General features: G+C 39.9%; 1 protein-coding gene across 2 annotated transcripts in view; it reads left to right on the forward strand.

Moving 5' to 3' along the window:
* Window positions 1–432: 432 nt before the first annotated feature.
* Window positions 433–24,407, forward strand: part of LOC141272793 (protein-glutamine gamma-glutamyltransferase E-like) — a 117,767-nt gene continuing 93,792 nt past the window's right edge. For both annotated transcript variants that reach the window (XM_073683860.1, XM_073683861.1), the window contains exons 1-4: window positions 433–522; window positions 16,650–16,838; window positions 19,110–19,313; window positions 21,208–21,326. In XM_073683860.1, the coding sequence (XP_073539961.1) occupies window positions 516–522; window positions 16,650–16,838; window positions 19,110–19,313; window positions 21,208–21,326 (519 nt within the window). In that variant the 5' untranslated portion in view covers window positions 433–515. The remainder of the gene's footprint in view (window positions 523–16,649; window positions 16,839–19,109; window positions 19,314–21,207; window positions 21,327–24,407) is intronic.

Raw genomic sequence — 24,407 nt, forward strand, 5'->3', positions numbered from 1 at the left:
TCATTTTTTTCATCATTTGCGCACATGTCTATTGATTATGGAATTTCCATAATTCCACAACTTGTATGATTACTTTTTGGGGTTTAAAGCTTCCTTAAATACAATTTTCTGGAATTCATGTTTGACTGATGTGCTACAATGTGACCTACTGGTATAGTATGGTTAATCTTTCATTTAACTTTTCTTAAGTGCCTATTATAGCTTGATAGTTTAATATAGCAGTCCTATTGAAAATCACTCTTTATTTATATTGATATTATGATGATTATGATAATCTCAGGTCTGCTACATTTGTATAATGGAATTTAGTATACAGAAACAAGTGTCAAAAGTCATCACTAAACAGAAGCTTTGAATAATAGTAAGAAGACAATAAAATACAGGTATCCACCCAGCTCATTAGAAATAATAGCAATTAAAATACTAGGAGAGGCTGCATTCCTATATATGGTAGCTGTGCGTGCCGGAGTCACACAGGACAGTCAGATACTCAGAGGTTCCAGATCAGAGACATCATGACAGGTACGTGTAGTGGGTTGTAAAGTAACAATTTTTTAATACAGATTTAGCTAAAGGGACAATTGTGGATGATTACTGGTGAGAAGTCTGTAGTCCTAGGAATTGACTTATGTATTTTTTGTGTGCATCAAATATTATCTATGTAATTGGTTCAGACAGGCTTGTATGTATATGTGGATAATAAGAATGATGTGAAGTTGTTTGTTATGGCCATCGTAGTTTATGTCTGAAATATTGGTAGAGACTAGAGATAGAAATATTGGTAGGTCTTGGTGTTTAATGGGGCCATGCACATGACCCCTTTATTAATATTTTATTAAACCATTTGGGGGTACCTAATTCAGGAACACCAATCTGTATGAACCAGAGTAGAGACACTCACTAAGGCCACGACCTCACTACCAGTATTTGTTCAGTATTTGGTCAGTATTTTTTCTCAGGAGTGGGAGCCAAAACCAGGAGTGGGTGATAAATGCAGAATTGGTGACTTGTTTCTATTATATCTTTTCTCTGATTGTTCCTCACCTGGTTTTGGCTCCCACTCCTGAGAAAAAATACTGACCGAATACTGACCAAATACTGATAGTGGTACCGTGGTCTAAGAGTATCTCTTGCACCAGTAAAACTGCCCCACTCATTTGAATGGTTGTTATATGATGTCAGGTCAGATATAATGAGGAGGAGGGTATCGTAGGGGTAAAGAAGCTGGTCATCACATGGCCTTTATTTAGAACAACTTTTTTAAAGGCTCTCTTGTAAAGGAGACTGAAGTTACTGACCAAAGTAGATAATGTTGTACCCTATTGGGTTAAGTTCGTGTTGTCTTTATTATTGTCCTTACATATTGTCCTTACTTATAGTCCTTACTGACTGTTACTGTACAGTGACTCAGTGGTTAGCACTGCAGCCTTGCTGCGCTGGGGTCCTGGGTTCAAATCCCACCAAGAACAACATCTGTAAGGAGTTTGTATGTTCTCCCCGTGTTTGCGTGGGTTTCCTCCGGGTTCTCTGGTTTCCTCCCACACTCCATACTGATGGGGAATCTAGATTGTGAGCCCCAATGGGGACAGCGATGATAATGTATGTAAAGTGATGTACAATTAATCGTGCTATATAAGTGATTACAATAACTAAAATAACATTTATAATGTGGGCACCTTGCCTAAAATGCTTATTTACAGTCCTTGAGGGTGAAATGTCCTGTATGATGTATAATATTTGACATAGGCACTTAGTTTAGGTATGTTATGTGCAGTAAATATGCAGGCAGTCTGAGGTCACAGCTCACCCGTAACATCAAAACATGGCACCAGACAAGCTGCTCTCTACGTGGTTCCAGAGTATTACTGCTCCTCATGGTCAAAAGCAATATGAGGTAGTAAGGTGCAGATGAGCAGAGCTAGCCAAAGTGTATGCAGTGCATCTATAGGGTAGTTAGTGTAATAAGAAACTTGCTTGGGACTGCTGAAATAACGAGTACTTGAGAACTCCTCCCAGAGGACTAGTGTACCTGTTGGCAATTTCAAGAGTGGAGGTGCACATCAGCGGCTCCCGGTGCTGGCGGCAGCCAGATGTGATCAGCTTAGGGCAACAGTACAGTGGTGTCAACTGCATAGTGGCTGCAGTTGGGTACTGAAGATCCCCCCCTATTCATTCGACCATGGTCACAATATAGTTGACAGAGCTATGATGCTTTGCTCCACAATATAGTACACAAAATCACACTTTTATCAGCAGTAGATTATCACTAAAGGACTTATTTTGCCCTTTAGTCCTCCATTTTCATATTAGCAGCATTCTGCCAGTGTGCAGTGTACAGAGAAAGCTGTCAATCAGCAGTGTGGGTTATACAGAGCTCAGCATTCAGAGAACTGCTAGATCTGCAGCAGATAAAATAGTGATTTTATCAAAACTGCAGCATGCAGCCCAGTAACTGACACATTGATGGAATCAGGGTCTCTGCCACAACTTTATGCTACTCTCAGATGGGGTAGCAAAAACCTGGTGACAGATTCACTCTAATTTACATACTTTGACAATAATAATTTGTATTAGAATTTGTAATTATTATTTTGTTCTGTTAATAATAGCCATTAGTCACCCTGACATGTAAATATTATTAAACTCTTAATCATTTTGTAAAACAAATATTGTCTGTTTTATACTCAGTAATTAACTTTACAGGAGCATTTACAGTATATAAATACTAACCATACTAATGTCATTTACATTATTAGTATGTTTGGAATTTGCCTTGATCCAAAATATGCTAAAAAGAAAAACGCAACAAAAAAGGTGAAAATTTAATTTTAGATTTCTTAACTGGATTGTAAAATAAGACTGAAAAGTAATTATTCCAAGGTTATTTAATCTACATCACAATGAGAGGTTCCATAGTCATACATGGAAAAGCGATCAAACCTTAAAAACAAGAAAAAAGTGGTACATGGAACCCTGTGAGTTATCAGGTGTCTAATGAAGGTTTAACAAAGTTACCTATTAGACAATGGCACAGAGCTTGCCAGTTACATTATTAGACAATGGCACAGAGCTTGCCAGTTACATTATTAGACAATGGCACAGAGCTTGGCAATTACACTAATAGACAATGGCACAGAGCTTAGCAGTTACACTATTAGACAATGGCACAGAGCTTGCCAGTTACATTATTAGACAATGGCACAGAGCTTGCCAGTTACATTATTAGACAATGGCACAGAGCTTGGCAATTACACTAATAGACAATGGCACAGAGCTTAGCAGTTACACTATTAGACAATGGCACAGAGCTTGCCAGTTACATTATTAGACAATGGCACAGAGCTTGCCAGTTACATTATTAGACAATGGCACAGAGCTTGCCAGTTACATTATTAGACAATGGCACAGAGCTTGGCAATTACACTATTAGACAATGGCACAGAGCTTGCCAGTTACATTATTAGACAATGGCACAGAGCTTGCCAGTTACATTATTAAACAATGGCACAGAGCTTGGCAATTACACTAATAGACAATGGCACAGAGCTTAGCAGTTACACTATTAGACAATGGCACAGAGCTTGCCAGTTACATTATTAGACAATGGCACAGAGCTTGCCAGTTACATTATTAGACAATGGCACAGAGCTTGGCAATTACACTATTAGACAATGGCACAGAGCTTGCCAGTTACATTATTAGACAATGGCACAGAGCTTGCCAGTTACATTATTAGACAATGGTACAGAGCTTGCCAGTTACATTATTAGACAATGGTACAGAGCTTGCCAGTTACATTATTAGACAATGGCACAGAGCTTGCCAGTTACATTATTAGACAATGGCACAGAGCTTGGCAATTACACTAATAGACAATGGCACAGAGCTTAGCAGTTACACTATTAGACAATGGCACAGAGCTTGCCAGTTACATTATTAGACAATGGCACAGAGCTTGCCAGTTACATTATTAGACAATGGCACAGAGCTTGCCAGTTACATTATTAGACAATGGCACAGAGCTTGGCAATTACACTAATAGACAATGGCACAGAGCTTAGCAGTTACACTATTAGACAATGGCACAGAGCTTGCCAGTTACATTATTAGACAATGGCACAGAGCTTGCCAGTTACATTATTAGACAATGGCACAGAGCTTGCCAGTTACATTATTAGACAATGGCACAGAGCTTGCCAGTTACATTATTAGACAATGGCACAGAGCTTGGCAGTTACACTGCTAGACAACTAGACAATGACACATAGCTTAGTAGTTACACTATTAGACAATGGCACAGAGCATAATAGTTACACTATTAGACAATGGCATAGAGCTTGCCAGTTACACTATTAGACAATGGCACAGAGCTTGCCAGTTACATTATTAGACAATGGCACAGAGCTTAGCAGTTACACTATTAGACAATGGCACAGAGCTTGCCAGTTACATTATTAGACAATGGCACAGAGCTTGCCAGTTACATTATTAGACAATGGCACAGAGCTTGCCAGTTACATTATTAGACAATGGCACAGAGCTTGGCAATTACACTAATAGACAATGGCACAGAGCTTAGCAGTTACACTATTAGACAATGGCACAGAGCTTGCCAGTTACATTATTAGACAATGGCACAGAGCTTGCCAGTTACATTATTAGACAATGGCACAGAGCTTGCCAGTTACATTATTAGACAATGGCACAGAGCTTGCCAGTTACATTATTAGACAATGGCACAGAGCTTGGCAGTTACACTGCTAGACAACTAGACAATGACACATAGCTTAGTAGTTACACTATTAGACAATGGCACAGAGCATAATAGTTACACTATTAGACAATGGCATAGAGCTTGCCAGTTACACTATTAGACAATGGCACATAGCTTGCCAGTTACACTACAATATTTTGGCAACGAGCTTGGCAGTTACACCAGCTGTTTTGAAGACCATTCTGTGCTCACTGCATCCTGTTGCGCTAGCTCTATGATTTCAGCAGTCTAGACAATGTCTGAAGGCCCTGCAATCAGAGTGGCTCTTGAATAGTAGAACTCTGGTGCATACTTCACCTAAGTCTACTTTGTTTAATCCAAGAGGCACAGTGGCCCCTTTGTTTTATGCTCTGGACCCACGTAAAACAAATATTGTGCTCTGCTCCCCTTGAACATGTGACTTGTGACCTCCACCAGACTACTTGTCTACTAGAGAGTAGTGAACCCTAACTGAAGTTCGAACACGGACTTCTTACTGTACTGTAACAAAGCTTGTTGAAAGGCTACAGCGCAGCCAATCAACAAGCTTTAAGGCTGTGGGCACTTCTGGACCCAACACAGCCATGCCAAGTAATGACGTGGCTATGATTGGCTTGCGCACCACGTGACCCGGACTGATTGTTTAAAAAAAACAAATAAATAATTTTAAATAATGATGTGTGGTCCTCCCTATTTTTAATAACCAGCTAAAGGAAAGAAGACAATTGTGAGCTGGTCTTATTATGCTGGGATGGGACCAATATCCATGGCCCTTCTCAGCCTATTAATATCAGCCCCCAGTTGTCTGCTTTGCCTAATTTTCATTTGACAAAAAAGTTGCAGTCCGACACCCAATGAAAAAGGTAAACAGATTATTTTATTTCCATCACAATATTAATAACACTGGATAAAGGAATTAGAGACATGCGTGATAAAGCATATTTAATATTGTGATGTAAATAAAAATTATTTTACTTTTTTCAATGGGTGCCAGATTGGAACTTTTCGGACCATTGCCCAGTTATCAAGGACCAATGCTCACAACAACAAAGAAAACATGAACATAACATAACTAAGGAACATATAATCACTAATTTTCTGTTTCAAAACAATATACAGTTCAAGAATACAACTTATAACAGTCAATTCATCCATTACAAAAAATCATGGTGGTTTTAAAAGGAACCTGTCATGTAACAAAACGCTATAAACCTGCAGATATTGGTTTAATCTGCAGGTTAATAGCATTCTGAACTTTCAGTCATTGGGGAGTGGCCGGCATGGTTTCAGTCACCTCTCAGTGTATAGTGAGCGGCGGTTGTAACCGCACCCCCGACACTGACTGACAGCCAGCTCTGCATTGAGAGTTGGCTGTCAGTCAGTGCTGGATGCCTGGTTACAGCCGCCACTCACTATACACTGAGCTGTGACTCGAGCAAAACAAGCTTACCCCTATGACACAAAGCCGAATGTTGCTGGGAGGAATAAAGATCATTTCCTTCTGACAGCGGGGCTCTCAGTGTAGGCGCCGGACAGGTTTAAAATGATATTAACCTGTAGATCAACTTCATATGTGCAGGTTAATAACATTTTTTGTACATGACAGTTTTCATTTACGCTTATAAGGCATCCAATCCTTTAGAACTATATTTGTTAATGAGCTTTTAATTGTAAGCAGATCCTGAGACCACCATTGATTGCTTAACTTCCCAAAAGGTGAATATCTCAGGAGACAGGAGCACACACAGAGAGGAGTACTCGCTCAGGTGGGATCTCTTGCATAGCACTCAATGTGCTCAGGCTTAGCCTATTCTCTATGTTAAATCCATACTGGCTTTGGGAGCTCCTTAGAGAATCCTGTCAGGGGTGTAAGGTGGGAGGGAGTTGAGCAGGACTGGTTCCAGGTTTTCGTGGGCCCCGGGCGAAAGAGTCTCAGTGGGTCCCTTTAACACATACCACGATTCATGATGCAGAGATACCGCAGAGAAATATATATATAGTACAATGCCAAATATTTCACTAACTTCTTACATTATATAAGTGATATCTATTGTAAATTCTACAATATCTCAGAAACCGGTGAATCCTCGCAGCGCACAGTGCAGAGCAGACAGTATAGTCCTCCGTACGTGTAAGTGCATTGGAAACTGTCCCTATATCTCATCGTGGTGGGGACAGGGTTAAATTATTATGGAAAAAAGAAGCACAGTGGATTTTGAAATTAAATACTAGATATCCAACAGGTTTAAATATGAGAAATGAATTAATGTATTTGTATTAATATTCCGATTATTTCCACTTGCACTATTTTACACTAGCTGATTTCCTGCTATATTCGTTATAACTATCTGTTTCTAGTTTGATATTATGTGACTTATATTTAGCGAGTTATATTTATGGAGTTTGTAATTGTTTGGCAACTTTCCAAATTTTTTTTTTTTCCCTTTTAAATAGAAACAGTCAGTTCATTTAGGGTTAAAACTGAGTTTCCTGAGACTCTGGACTCATGTGTAATTGAGCTTCTGAACATGTGATGTCAGTGGGCGGCTACTTTCTCCATATGCCTTAAAAGCTTTTCCATTTCAACATTGTATTATGCTATGAATAAGGATCTACGTATCCGAAACGCGTAAGCCTCTGTACGCTTTTATTTGCACTATGGTCTCATTTTTTAATTTTTTCAAAATAAAGGCTATTTTTTAAGTCAATTTCACGAGTTGCTGGATAAATACCCTTTCATCATAGTCCTCCATACAGTATTATGGGCACCACATAGTCCTCCATGCAGTATTATAGACACCACATAGTCCTCCACACAGTATAATGAGCCCCATATATTGCTCCATACAGTATTATGGGCACCACATAGTCCTCCATAATGAATTATGGACACCACATAGTCTTCCATACCGTATTATGGGCACCACATAGTCCTCCATACAGTATAATGGACCCCATATATTGCGCTATACAGTATAATGAGCAGCATATATTGCTACATACAGCATAAAGAGACCCATATAATGCTCCATACAGTATAATGAGCCCCATATATTGCTCTATACCATATAATGAGCCTCATTTATTCCTCCATACGGTATATTGGACCCCATATTTTGCTCCATACAGAATAATGGGCCCCATATAGCACTCCATAAAGAATAATGGGCCCCATATAGCACTCTATACAGAATAATGGACCCCATATAATGATCCATACAGATTAATGGAATGGACCCCATATAATGCTCCATACAAAATAATGAGCCCCATTACTGTGACATACAGAATTATGGACCCCATATAATGCTCCATACAGAATAATCGGCCTCATATAATGCTCTATACAGAATAATGGACCCCATATAATGCTATATACAGAATAATGGACCCCATATAATGCTGTATACAGAGTAATGGCATTCATATAATGCTTGATACAGAATAATGGACCCCATATAATGCTCCATACAAAATAATGGACCACATATAATGCTCCATGCAGAATAATGGGCCCCATATAATGCTCCATACAAAATAATGGACCACATATAATGCTCCATACAGAATAATGGGCCCCATATAATGCTCCATACAGAATAATGGGCTCCATAAAATCCTTAATATGGAATAATGGGCCCCATACATTGCTCCATACAGAATAATGGACCTCATATAATACTCCATACAAAATAATGGACCACATATAATGTTCCATACAGTATAACAGACCCCATATAATGATCCATACAGAATAATGGACCCATATAATGCTACATACAGAATAATCTGCCTCATATAATGCTCCATACAGAATAATGGACCCTATATAATGCTATATACAAAATAATGGGCTTCATATAAGGCTTGATACAGAATAATGGACCCCATATAATGCTCCATACAGAATAATGGGCCCCATATAATGCTAAATATGGAATAATAGGCCCCATACATTGCTCCATGCAGAATAATGGGCCCAATATAATGCTCCATGCCGAATAATGGGCCCCATATATTGCTCCATACAGAATAATGGGCCATATATAATGCTAAATACGGAATAATGGGCCCCATACATTGCTCCATACAGAATAATGGACCCCATATAATGCTCCATACAAAAGAATTGACCACATATAATGTTCCATACAGAATAATGGACCCCATATAATGATCCATACAGAATAATGGACCCCATATAATGCTCCATACAGAATAATGGGCCTCACATAATGCTCCATACAGAATAATGGACCCCATATATTGCTCCATAGAGAATAATGGACCCCATATAATGCTACATACAAAATAATGGCCCCATATAATGCTCTATACAGAATAATGGGATTCATATAATGCTTGATACAGAATAATTGACCCCATATAATGCTCCATACAGAATATTGGGCCACATATAATGCTAAATATGGAATAATGGGCCCATACATTGCTCCATACAGAATAATGGGCCCCTTATAATGCTCCATACAGAATAATGGGCCCCATGTAATGCTAAATATGGAATAATAGGCTCCATACATTGCTTCATACAGAATAATGGGCCCCATATATTGCTCCATACAAAATAATGGACCACATATAATGCTCCATACAGAATAATGGACCCCATATAATGATCCATACAGAATAATGGACCCCATATAATGCTCCATACAGAATAATGGGCCCCATATAATGCTAAATTCGGAATAATGGGCCCCATACATTGCTCCATAGAGAATAATGGACCCCATATAATGCTCCATACAAAATAATGGACGACATATAATGTTCCATACAGAATAATGGGCCATATATAATGCTCCATAGAGAATAATGGACCCCATATAATGCTCTATACAGAATAATGGACCCCATATAATGCTCCATACAGAATAATAGGCCCCATATAGCACTCCATAAAGAATAATGGGCCCCATATAGCACTCTATACAGAATAATGGACCTCATATAATGCTCCATACAGATTAATGGAATGGACCCCATATAATGCTCCATACAAAAAAATGAGCCCCATTACTGCGACATACAGTATTATGGACCCCATATAATGCTCCATACAGAATAATCAGCCTCATATAATGCTCTATACTGAATAATGGACCCCATATAATGCTATATACAGAATAATGATCCCATATAATGCTCTATACAGAATAATGGGATTCATATAACGATTGATACAGAATAATGGACCCCATATAATGCTCCATACAGAATATTGGGCCCCATATAAGGCTAAATATGGAATAATGGGCCCCATGCATTGCTCCATACAGAATAATGGGCCCCATATAATGCTCCATACAGAATAATGGGCCCCTTATAATGCTCCATACAGAATAATGGGCCCCATATAATTCTCCATACAGAATAATGGGCCCCATATAATGCTAAATATGGAATAATGGGCCCCATACATTGCTTCATACAGAATAATGGGCCCCATATATTGCTCCATACAAAATAATGAACCACATATAATGTTCCATACTGAATAATGGACCCCATATAATGATCCATACAGAATAATGGACCCCATATATTGCTCCATACAGAATGATGGGCCCCATATAATGCTAAATACGGAATAATGCGCCCCATACATTGCTCCATGCAGAATAATGGACCCCATATAATGCTCCATACAAAATAATGGACCACATATAATGTTCCATACAGAATAATGGACTTCATTAAATGATCCATACAGAATTGGCTCCATATAATGCTCCATACAGAATGGGCCCCATATAATGCTCAATACAGAATGGACCCCATATATTGCTCCATAGAGAATAATGGACCCCTTATAATGCTACATACAAAATGATGGCCCCATATAATGCTCTATACAGAATAATGGGATTCATATAATGCTTGATACAGAATAATGGACCCATATAATGCTCTATACAGAATATTGGGCCCCATATAATGCTAAATATGGAATAATGGGCCCCATACATTGCTCCATACAGAATAATGGGCCCCATATATTGCTCCATACAAAATAATGGACCACATATAATGTTCCATACCGAATAATGGACCCCATATAATGATCCATACAGAATAATGGACCCCATATATTGCTCCATACAGAATGATGGGCCCCATATAATGCTAAATACGGAATAATGCGCCCCATACATTGCTCAATGTAGAATAATAGACCCCATATAATGCTCCATACAAAATAATGGACCACATATAATGTTCCATACAGAATAATGGACCCCATATAATGACCTATACAGAATAATGGACCCTATATAATGCTCCATACAGAATAATGGACTTCATTAAATGCTCCATACAGAATTGGCTCCATATAATGCTCCATACAGAATGGGCCCCATATAATGCTCAATACAGAATGGACCCAATATATTGCTCCATAGAGAATAATGGACCCCTTATAATGCTACATACAAAATGATGGCCCCATATAATGCTCTATACAGAATAATGGGATTCATATAATGCTTGATACAGAATAATGGACCCATATAATGCTCCATACAGAATATTGGGCCCCATATAATGCTAAATATGGAATAATGGGCCCCATACATTGCTCCATACAGAATAATGGGCCCCATATAATGCTCCATACAGAATAATGGGCCCCTTTTAATGCTCCATACAGAATAATGGGCCCCATATAATGCTCCACACAGAATAATGGACCCCATGTAATGCTAAATATGGAATAATAGGCCCCATACATTGCTTCATACAGAATAATGGGCCCCATATATTGCTCCATATGAAATAATGGACCACATAAAATGCTCCATACAGAATAATGGACCCCATATAATGATCCGTACAGAATAATGGACCCCATATAATGCTCCATACAGAATAATGGGCCCCATATAATGCTAAATACGGAATAATGGGCCCCATACATTGCTCCATACAGAATAATGGACCCCATATAATGCTGCATACAAAATAATGGGCCACATATAATGTTCCATACAGAATAATTGACCTTATATAATGCTCCATACAGAATAATGGACCCCATATAATGCTCCATACAGAATAATGGACCCCATATAATGCTACATACAAAACAATGGTCCCATATAATGCTCTATACAGAATAATGGGATTCATATAATGCTTGATACAGAATAATGGACCCCATATAATGCTCCATACAGAATACTGGGCCCCATATAAGGCTAAATATGGAATAATGGGCCCCATACATTGCTCCATACAGACTAATGGGCCCCATATAATGCTCCATATTGAATAATGGGCCCCTTATAATGCTCCATACAGAATAATGGGCCCCATATAATTCTCCATATAGAATAATGGGCCCCATATAATGCTAAATATGGAATAATGGGCCCCATATATTGCTTCATACAGAATAATGGGCCCCATATATTGCTCCACACAAAATAATGGACCCCATATAATGATCCATACAGAATAATGGACCCCATATAATGCTCCATACAGAATAATGGGCCCCATATAATGCTAACTACGGAATAATGGGCCCCATACATTGCTCCATGCAGAATAATGGACCCCATATAATGCTCCATACAAAGTAATGGACCACATATAATGTCCCATACAGAATAATGGACCCCATATAGTGACCCATACAGAATAATGGACCCCATATAATGCTCCATACAGAATAATGGACTTCATTAAATGTTCCATACAGAATTGGCTCCATATAATGCTCCATACAGAATGGGCCCCATATAATGCTCAATACAGAATGGGCCCCAATATAATGTTCCATACATAAAAAAATAAATAATCAAATACTTACCTCTCCTCGTTTCCCGCTGGCCGCAGCTTCGGTCTCTTCAGCGACTTTTAACTCTCTGCACTGCTCAGTTACAGAGGTTGAGCTGTAGCGATGCCCTCTGCCCTGAGACGTCAGAGAGTCAGAAGGTGCAGAAGAGACCGGGCAGTGGAGGAACAGGGAGGTGTAAGTATTTCAAACAGTTTAAAGTATGTTGTCTCTAGGCCCCATAGCGTGCTGGTGTCCCCGATGGCGAGTGCCCCCCCCCCCCCCCCCGCTTACTTAGGGCCCCTGCATTTGCCTGGGTGTGCTGGGTTGTAACGCCAGCCCTGGAGTTGAGTAATCATTGGAGTTCTCAGGACCCAGAAACCTATCGATCTTCTTGCAATTCAAAGAGCACTCAAATATAAAAAAATAGTTATAAGGTTTCAGTTACTCTTTAAAACACTCACTTGTGCATTTGGCACAACATCTGAGGCTATGATCATACTGCCACTTAGGGATCCTTCAGGGATTTTGTCAAGAATTGTATCACTTGAAGCAGAAAGCATAGTGCATTACATGGACCATTCTCGACTTCTAAATGATGAAAATGAAGTCTTTTGACCCTTCATGCTGTTATAGTGTCTATGCTTTAGTTGTAAACTGAAGCCAGGATGCAGATTGTGAACAGAACAGAGTGCTGTTCACAATCTAAGTAACTATAATCTGAGTTTTGCAGAAAATGTTGTGTTTATCAATCGTTACAGCCCCTTGGTTCTTCAAATTTATTGTACCGATCTAAGCACATATCTATGACATAAAGCAGAAGGGAAAAAAGCCATGGATTATATTCTTAGCAATGAAAAGTCATGTATACTGCAGATGTAGCAGAAGTACCCAGACTTAATTTCTCAAGGGGTACAGTAGACCTCTTTGATATACAAGTATTATAAGAGTCAAATAGGCACATGATAGGTGGAAGGCCCTGTAATAGATTTGGTCTCAGGAGCATCTATGTACCATAAATAGCCTTGAAGGCGTTGTAGTAAAATGACAACCTTTCATCTGTCCACATTTTCTGATCTCTGGAGTTCCCAATCATGAGAACAGGGAAAATAAATCCCCAGTATGAATGGAGCGTCAGTCAAGCTTTCTGACTGCCACCCTATTCATTGTTGATGTGACTGACAGAGATGCTGACGCCGAGCGCAGTACGGTACTTGTTTTTGTTTTTTTTTCTTTCATCACAATAGATAATGAATGGACTGTAGTGTGAATGATCACTCACCACTATTATGAAGAAAATTATATTTAAATTCAAATTCCTGTATTTAAAGTTTATTAAAGGGGTTTACTACCTGAACTTTGCTCTAAGTTTTTACTATCTTGTAATGATGATTAAATGCAGCTAATAAAAGATGAGTACCAAATCATGTTTCAAAGAGGTGTAGCGAAACTCAAGTGGCCTGACCAAGACAGATAATAAATGGAATTATGAGACCTGTAAGCCTGTCTTAATTCTTTACAATAAATTCAACCAAAAACAACAAACTACCCTCAAACCAAACACCAGTAATTATTATAGCAAAATACCGTCCTGAGCAAGCTGGTCAAATTATGGTCCATCTTAGGTTGTCCCTTCAACAGGCAGAAGAAGTCTAGGGAGGACTTTGAGTCTCATTTGTTGTTTGAATATACTATAGGTGAAACCAACAGATTGTGCCATTATCCCAACAATCCAGATTCCAGAGAAGAAACAATTCAATTGGTTTCTGGAACATATCCAGAAAAAAGTAAGCCTACTGGACTGATCGAAAATGAGATATTTTATTACTTGGCCATTACTTATCATCTCAAAACCGAGAACATTATATTTAGCAATATTATTAGAATAGATTAGATACATTCTTCAACATTAAAATTGCAACACCAGCAAGGAAAAGTCATGGAGTTATGGAAATCACAGGCATGGTGGCTCAGTGGTTAGCACTGTTTTTTTCAGTGCTGGGTTCGTTGGTTCAAATCCCATCAAGGACAACATCTGCAAGGAATTTGTATGTTCTTCCCATGTTTGTGTGAGCTTCTTCCCATACTCCAAATACAGGTGCAGCTCACTAAATTAGAATATCATCAAAAAGTTAATTTATTTCAGTTCTTCAATACAAAAAGTGAAACTCATATTATATAGAGTCATTACAAACAGTGATCTATTTCAAGGGTTTATTTCTGTTAACGTTGATGATTATGGATTACAGCCAATGAAAACACAAGTCATTATCTCAGTTAATTAAAATAATTAACAAAAAACACTTGCAGAGGCTTCCTAAGCAATTAAAAAGGTCCCTTAGTCTGTTTCAGTAGGCTCTACAATCATGGGGAAGACTGCTGACTTGACAGATGTCCAGAAGGCAGTCACTGACACACTCCACAAGGTCCTCGAGTTCCAATTTTCATTTGGAAATCAAGGTCCCAGAGTCTGGAAGAAGAGTGGAGAGACACACAATCCAAGCTGCTTGAGGTCTAGTGTGAAGACTCTATATAATATATGAGTTTCACTTTTTGTATTGAAGAACTGAAATAAATTAACTTTTTGATGATATTCTAATTTAGTGAGATGCACCTGTATATACTGATAGGGAATGGAGATTGTGAGCTCCAGTGGGGACAGTGTTAATGATGTCTGTAAAGTGCTGCAGAATATGATGGTGCTATTTAAGTAAGCATAATAAAAATAATATATGAATGATAAAACAATGAAATCAACATTTTAAAAACATTTCAATTTATTCAGTATCACACAGAAATATACGTCATGGCTGCTATCAGTGAGGTCATTAATGGTTGTCTGAGGAATGTTCTGTTACGCTGGATGCACTTGGCAAATCATCAAGATCTGATGCTGGCAGCTCCCTTTGCAATTGCCGACCAATCACTTTTCAGATGTGCTCGATAGAAAACAAGTCCGGAGATGCTGAAGGCCATGATAGCATGTTTAGGCCACACAGAGTGTGTGTTTAGGGTAGCACAAGCATCATATGGCCTGATGTTGTCATGTTGAAAAATGGCTATTGGGACACTTTAGATAAATGGCCGCACTCCTGGTTCCATGGCCAAATCAATGTAACACCAAACTAAAAAAAAAAAAGAAGCAAACAACTCTATTTAGGGAGAAATAAGTAATGAATTGTAATAAAGCAGTGGTACTGAAATTAAACAGATCTCAATGTGCTTATATACAGTAATTGACTTTCTTAGTACATGGTGAAACTATAACCTACAGATTAAAATAATTGATAAGACATATGAGGCATCACATTGAATCATTTTGTGCTAAAATGTAGGCGTTAAGACATTGCTTTCTTTGTTCCTCCTTAAAGACACCAAGTCATGTCCAAGTCATGACTTCTGTCACAGATGCCAGACTACAAACTAAATTAAATATAGAGACCAAATAATATTGCAAAAAAACAAATAATGCGCTACATACTGAATAATACTCTTCCAGGATAATTAAAATAATGTGGATTTGTCCTATCTGGTAGTCATATAGAGCATACATAAAAGAATAGTTCATAAAAAAATTATAATAATAATAATGTTGATTTTTACAGTACATCAGCCACCTGTGAAAATAATCTGACTTGCTTCAATGAGTTCTTATATAGTTGTGCCCCCTTTCCAACTTTTTTGTTCCTCTTGGTGTTTCATACCACAATAATTTCTTAGTTATACTATAAGGCTCATATTGGAAAACATCTAAGAAGAGTTAGGTTGCACCAATCCCTAAAGTAATGATATGATGTCACTCTGACTATGTTACACTCATGCACACTAATACAATATAATTGCTCCTACTGACCCATGAAGAATCCCACATTGATGGCTTTATAATATACTTGTTATTAATGTCAGAGAATTTGTGGGTTTAACCAACATTTTTGACATGTTTACAGTAAAAAGACACAAACTTGAGACATGAAACAATGTAACAACTAATTGTATCGTGGACTTAATTTACTGTTTGGTTGACAATAATAATAATTACACTGAGTTCGGCTGTGACATACTGTACATGTAACATCATATTTTGTCTTTCAGCTCTTAAACTAACCAACTCTGACTTTCATGTAAAAGACAATAAATCTGCTCACCACTGCAGTGCGTACATGGGCAATGACCTTATTGTACGAAGAGGTCAAGAATTCAAGGTGTCACTGACCTTTGGTGGACCTATAAAAGATGACGATAGACTGCAATTTGTAGCTACTCTTGCCACTTCATCAGGAGGTAAGAATGTTATTTTATGAACATGTTCAGTACTACAACCTTGTGGAGTGAATGTTGAGTGTGCTTTATAGGTCTTATTTGCATATTTATTTGAATATTTGCATATATTTGCATATTTACGCATGCACTTTTATAAAAAGAAAGGTAGACTCCCAAGCCCACCACTGACTGTGTTCACTTTGCATTGGGAAAAAGCTGCCAGTCAGAAGCTCATGAATAATGAAGACTCCAGAGTGCATGCACATCATTGAGAGGACTCTAAAGCTCAGCTTGCGCTTTAACTAATAAAGTGCGATTTTACCCCTTCACAACATCTGCCGTACATGTATGGTACAAGTCGAGAGCAGAGGTATGGAGTTGGGCTCACCCTGTCATGGGGAGAGCCTGCCCATACCCGGCAGGTGATGGCTGTGAGTTACTGCCAGGACCTGCCTCTAACAATCACAGAACTCCGCCCGCTATTGTTCACCAGTTAAATGCCGCTATCCAACTCTGACACTGGCATGAATGCGTGACATTCCATGCACCCATCAGCACACTCATGATGTGATCGTGGGTCACCGATGGGTAGCTATGACAGCCGGGGGTCTGCTGAAGACCCCCATGCTTAACATTATGGAGCTCCTTTGAAACACTGCCTGTAGCCGGGCTTAAAAAAAGACCATGATTTTTGCTCTATGCAGCAGTGCTGTGGCATCGCTGCATATAGCACAAGCGATCAGATGATCGAAGCTTCAGGTCCACTAAGGGAATTAGCAAGTACAGTGATAAGCAAAAAAAATGTTTTAACAAATATGAAAAAAATAAAAAAAACGTATAAGTTCACATCACCCCCATTTTCTCACATTGAAAATAAAGATATTAACATTTTTAAAAATACACATATTTGGTAGCGCCGTGTTCAGAAAAGTCAGATTTATCAAAATATAAAAGTACCGTAATTAACCAGATCGGTAAACACTGTATATGAAAAAAAATTCAAGAATGCCAAAATTGCGTTTTTTTGGTCACTGCAATTCCATAAAAAATGCTGTAACAAGCGATCAAAACATAATATCTATCCCAATATGTAACAATAAAAAATTTTTCTCACCCTGCAAAAAATAATCCATCACACAGCTCCGTCGACCTAAAAGTTAAAACGTTACGGGCCTGGGAAAATTGCGACACAACAATAAAAAAAAAAAGTTTTTTTGCAAACTTCTGATTTTTTTCACTTCTAAAATAATGAAAATCTTGACATGTTGGGTATCGACATAATCATACTGATGAATAGAATCATATTGCAAAGTCATTTTACCAAAAATGTACACCGTAAAAACAATTCTCAAAAAACTGTCAGAATTGGACAATTTCTCCTGACTTAGAATTTGTTTTCCCGGTTTCCAGCACACTATGTGGTAAGATGAATCGTGCCATTCAAAAATAGAACTCGAACAGCAAAAAAGCAAGCCCTCATATGTCTATGTGGACAGAAAAATAAGAGTTATGGCTCTGGGAAGAAAAGGAAAAAATAAAACGCAAAAATGGAAATTGGCCCAGTCGTGAAGGGATTTATGAATTTTTTTTATTTCTTTCCTATTTTTTCTTTCTTGTGGACATGTGGGTATGTGCCCTGACCTTTAAATAGTACAGAATGTTAAAACTTTTTCTGGATTAAATAAATTCTAAAAAATATACATGCTTTAAGGACATGGTTGTATGTTCGTGGTCTTAAGAAGTATAAAAAACTACTGTTTTAGTGTATTTATATATATTTATTATAATGTATATTGCAATGCAAGATTGTGATGCTAGTCTCTACTCACGGACAAGCTTTGAGGCAGGGTAGTAAAGAGATCAGATACCAAGAGAGCTCATCGTAGAGTAAGGGGAAAGACAGAGGCGTAGTCAGGTCACGATCCGAAGTCAGAATTCCAAGAAGATAGTGGATCAAGACAAAGGGGTTAAACAAACAGATGGTCAAAGGCAAACCAAGGTCGGGAAACAAAGATCAGAATATGACAACTCAGAGTACAGAGCATAAAAATACCACTTGAGGTAAGTTACAACCTACAACTGGCAGTAATTGGAGAAAGACAGCCAGCTAAATAGGAAGGTAATAACTTCAAACAGGAGACACATGGAGGAAACCACGCACACCCCGGCCATGATTGAGCACACAACACTGACAGCTCAGCACACACCAGCCTCCGATTGGATGGCCGAGCTGTCCATCACCATACTTACATTTCAGCACGCTCTACTAACCATTTATGTTTTTTTTGGCAGGTAGTTTCCTTGAGTGGAATTTCACAGAATCTTCAGGGCCCAGCTGGGCAGCACGAAGAAGTAGAACTACATCATCATCCATTACGATGACTTTTAATACTCCAAATGATGCTGTAATTGGGCGCTATGCTCTGAATATGCGGACTGATGGAGGAAATAAATACATTGGAGAGTTTATGCTGATCTTCAACCCCTGGGCTTCAGGTATGATGTGGTTCTTGAAGTCTCAAATAGCATAGAGAACATTCAAGGGAGATGATGAACCTCAAATATTAAATGGAGATGGAGAAGAAAATTCCTTTAAATAAACTCTACATTAAATAGCTCAGCAACATTCTTCTATTCACAACTGGTAACACTAAAGATTTGAGTAGGGTAATAAGTATGGTTATTAAAGGGAATCTGTCACCAGGTTGTGAAATATGAGAGTACCATGATGTGGGGACAGGGACCCTGATTCTAGCAATGTATCAATTACTAGTCTGCTTGGTGCAGATTTGATAAAATCACTGTTTTCTCTGCTGTAGATCTACCAGTTCTCTGAATACTTTGCTCTGTATAACCCAGTCCCATCACTGATTGATTGACAGCTTTCTGTGTTCAGTGTACATGGGCAGAAAGCTGCTAATCAGTCCCGGGGACAGGTTTACACAGAGCAGGATGAATGCATGGCACAAGACAGTAAGTCCTCTAGCGATAATCTTCTGCTGATAAAACACTGATTTTATTGAAAATGTAAGTGACACACCAATGGAATCAGGGTTTCTGCCACTACATCTTGCTCCTCAGATTTAATAGCAAAAACCTGCTGGCAGGTGCCCTATACAATATTTATATATATATATATATATATATATATATATATATATATATATATATATATATATATATATATGCATATATATATATATATATATATGTTTTATAAGCTGTGCCTATGTAAGCAATGCAAAGGATGTGGGGCTCTACAGATTTTGTTTAGCGGAATATGAGCCTAGGTGGCAATGCCGTGTGGGCAGCTTTAAAAAGTTGCTGTCTTGTAAAGAGGTAGTCTACAACTTGTGTCTGATACCAGGAAGAAAGAGTGAGCTACAGGTAGCTGTTGATCCTTGGACAACTGAAGTCCAATGGGAACTTGCAATTAACATAGAAACCATCCCTCGGTCAAGAGCCCTGGCGCTGTTACCCTTCTGACCTCTAGTACCTCCTGCAGCATACCTTGTCCATCTAGCAAGCTGTACATTGAAGATTTCACTGTGTTATTAGACTCTGCCAAGTCAAGCTGTATTGCATTATTACTGAGGTGCATAAGTGTGGCCATTATTCTCTTTGAAGCATCTACAAGTTTATGTCCTATAGAATTTGAGCCAGGAGATGTGGGTGTAGCTTTTGACCTTGATGAGTCCACACATTATTAAGTCACTTCCTTCATGACTGGTAGAGTGTGTGGACCTTCTGTCACAAGGAAACTGGGTATCTGGTGCCAGTAATCTTAAATAGACTCCTGATTGACATTCTCAAACTTGGTTTTAAACGGCTCTGTTGGCCTTGAACCAGTTGTACCACTTAATCCATTTGCAAGTAGATTGTAGAAGGACATTGTCTGCATTTCTCCTTGTTAACAACCATCATCTCTTATCATTAGATTTAAGATGAATTAATCATCCAACTGCATGACAAAGTACCAGATAATATATGATTTGTCAACTTTAGCTGACAGTAATGCTGATGAATTTAGTGACATAAGAGAAGTGCATTTACACTTAAATTCCAGTTCAAATTCCAGTTGGTGTATCATACTTTGCGCCCTCCCATTGCAATACCTAGCATGTCAACACAATAATCAGAAGCACAGACTGTGCCCATTTGCCAGTGAGGGTTGGCATCAGTCTTAATACCCATACAGTAATTAATGCAAGAATATATGCTTTCACGTGATAATAATTTCTGCTGTTTGTTGGGATCTATGACTCAGTGTTGGAAACATTTGTCATGGCTTTTATACTTTTACAAACTCCATGACAAATATGTTACAGGTAAATATAAAAACTGGTCTGGCTTGTTGTAATGATGACACACAATCTTCATTTTCCTTCAGGTGACAGTGTGTATCTAGCAAATCAAGCTGAAAGAGATGAATATGTTTTGCAAGAGTTTGGACTTATTTGTGTTGGTGAACCTTCAAATCCAATTGCAGCCCCCTGGAACTTTGGGCAGGTAAATAGCAGTGACTAAAGGGTCAAAAATTCAAACGAGCAAGTTGTTCTTTTGTTGTAGACAAGGAATGGACAATGCATTTTCCAGAGGGACTGTGACTGTTCTGGAGGGCCGAACCAATAGGCTGAAATTAATTCTGCTCACTATTAATATTAATCGTATTACTTAATACTGGGCAGAATTAAGTCTGCTGAAACGCTACTGTGGCGCCCCTGAGGGTTCAGTCGCCACAGAGGTACTGCACCTCACCCTGAGGTGTGGTGTCTCCTTCTCTCAGGTAAGGAGGGAGTGCTGCCCGGAACCCCAACACCTGCATAGAACACTACACTACTCCAGGCCGCTGGAAGGGCAAGACGCAATGTATGTTCCTGCTGAGCCCTGACCCTGGCTGGAGTGGGGGGAACCCAAAGGTAGGGGGAACCAGTAGTGGGTGTGGGTGGAGGAAGCAGTTTAGGGGAGCACCATTGTAGGAGATATAAAAAGGGAAGCCATCTTAGGGTGGCAGTTCAGTCAGGGAGAGGACAGTAGTGAAAGGACAGTTCAGAAGAACAGTCTGGGAGCAGAGTCTCAGTAGGAGCTCTGCTCCACAACACGGGCCTAGTGTCAGAGCCCCAGGAGGGGAGCAGGGAGTAGGCTCCGTTCTGTTGAAGGGATCCTAGGGGGTACGGCGAGTGCAGGACGGCACCCGTACACCCCAAATCTGTCAGAAGACAGAGGGATCGTAGGCCGCAAGAAGGGGACCGGCCCCTGGCCCAGTTGTGTACTTCAAGCCCCGGCTGGAAAAACCGAAGGCTTCTGGCTTATATAGTCAGTTGCCGAAGCCGCAGTCTAATCCCCGTGAGGGTCAAGCAGGTCTGTGAACTCCGACGGACAGGAGGGACTTCAGAGCACCCGAGCGAGATTGAGAGTGGGCAGCGCAGGTCAGGAGGGAGAAAGACCCAGCGTGAAGTCGGTCTAGCTAGGAACACGAAAAAGTGGGGTTCTGCCAGTTACTCCTAATCTGCCTGAGGAAGAGCTGAACCCCTGCCTGGTGAACGCAGCGTGACGCGGGAGGCTGTAAGCTGACAGTGCACCCTGAGGAACTAAAGAACTGTGAGTAAAGACTCGGATGACTGCACCGCACCGCCTCTGTCCATTATTTCGCCCGTGCCATATTTCCCCCTGCACTACAATGCCCAGCGCATCCTTCACTGCCTTACAGTGCCCTGGAGCTAGCTCTACCTGTGGAGAGCCACACCGTCCCTGCTGCCGTAACAGCAGCTCCAGAGGACTGCTCCGCAGCGGCAGCTCCCTTTAGCCGCATTCCACAGGTGGCGTCACGAACAATCCCAAAAACCCCATATAAAAATATCCCCTTTTTGCACTGACCGCCCTGGGTCACGGACCGGGCCAGCCACTGTGATATCCCCCGACCGGCATACGCAGAGGCCCGGCTGCCGAGTACTCCCACGGCCCTGGGGGCGCGTCACTACTACTGCTAATACTTGTTCAGATAGAGCATATTCTAGTGTGTATTCTTACCACTAGCTGATAGTCAAAACAATGTCATTTACTGCTTTTTAAGAAATGGATAAACCATATGCTTCTGTTATTAGCCCTTGTTCCTTGATCAACAGCTCCCCACACAGTATGATGTCCTTTATGATTTTTCCACAGCCCCCACACACAGTGTGAGGTCCCCACAGCCACCACACAATAGGATTTCCTCACAGACCTTCAGCACAGTATGATGGCCCCACAACTCCCCAACATAGTATGATGGTACCCTCAAACAGTATGATGGCACCACAGCTCCCAACACAGTATGATACATCTCACAGACCCTCACACAAATTATGTTACTCACAGCACCAAACACATGGTTTTATGGTCTTCACAGCCCTCCACATACAGACTCCCCCCTCCACAGCCTCCCACAAAGAATATTGGCCCTCATAGTCCACCAAAGACAGTATGATGGTCCTTAAAGCCCTCCCCAAACACAGTATGATGACCCTCACAGCCTGCCACACATGGTATCATAGTCCTTACAGCGCCTCACAGACAATATGATTATCCTCAAGGCAACCACACATTGTATGATGATTCTCACAGCACTCCACACATAGTATGATGGTCCTTACAACCCCCTATATACAGTATGATGGTCCTCACAATCTTCCTATATACAGTATGATCCCCTTCACTGCCCCTCTATATACAGTATGATATCCCACACGGCCCTCAATATATGGTATGATCCCCAAGAAAGCCCTTATATACAGTATGATCTGCCATGTAGCCCCCTATATACAGTATGAGCCCACATACAGCCTTTTCCTATACGCAGTATGAGCCATGAGTCCACACACAGCCCCACTCTATATACAGTATAACCCCACACAGCTCCCATAAATGCAGTATAAGCCCACACACAGCCTTCTCTCTATATGCATTATGAGCCCACATACAGCCCCCTTATATGCAGCATGAGATTACACTCAGCCCCCTTTATGCAGTATGAGCACGCACTCAGTCACCCCTATATGCAGTATGAGCCCCCACATATTCACACATATAAAAAAAAGATAAAGCAAATATTTACCTTGGGAGCATTCCCCCGGCACTCTGCTCCGCACAGCAGACTCGATGTAGTGACGTCATTGAGTCTGCTGTCTCATGCTCACTTGCTGAAAGGTAGGAAAAGGAGCAGACGGATCCATTCTCCACCATTATATTCACCTTTATCTGCATTCTTAGGATCCAGATAGCTGTGATATTGGGACTCCAGAAGGGGGAGGGCAAACGCATAGTGGGGCCCATGAGCCACTTTTTTGAGCCTTTTAGCTGTCTCAGTCCACTGCCGGACAGGAACAGCCGGAAGGCCTGATGTGGCCAATGGGCCGCACTTTGTCTGGGTCTGCTTCAGATGATACTCATTTGCCATATGATTGGCTATGATAGTCTATAGACCCTAGTAGATATGTCAGAAAGTACCATCAATGTTTGTTTCCAAGGTCACCTCTGTATTCCAGGACATACAGTGGGGAAAATAAGTATTTGATACACTGCTAATTTTGCAAGTTTTCCCACCTACAAAGA

This window comes from Phyllobates terribilis, unplaced genomic scaffold (assembly GCF_046119375.1).
Source record: "Phyllobates terribilis strain yellow unplaced genomic scaffold, ASM4611937v1 Scaffold_5__5_contigs__length_657084704, whole genome shotgun sequence".
NCBI lineage: Eukaryota > Metazoa > Chordata > Amphibia > Anura > Dendrobatidae > Phyllobates > Phyllobates terribilis.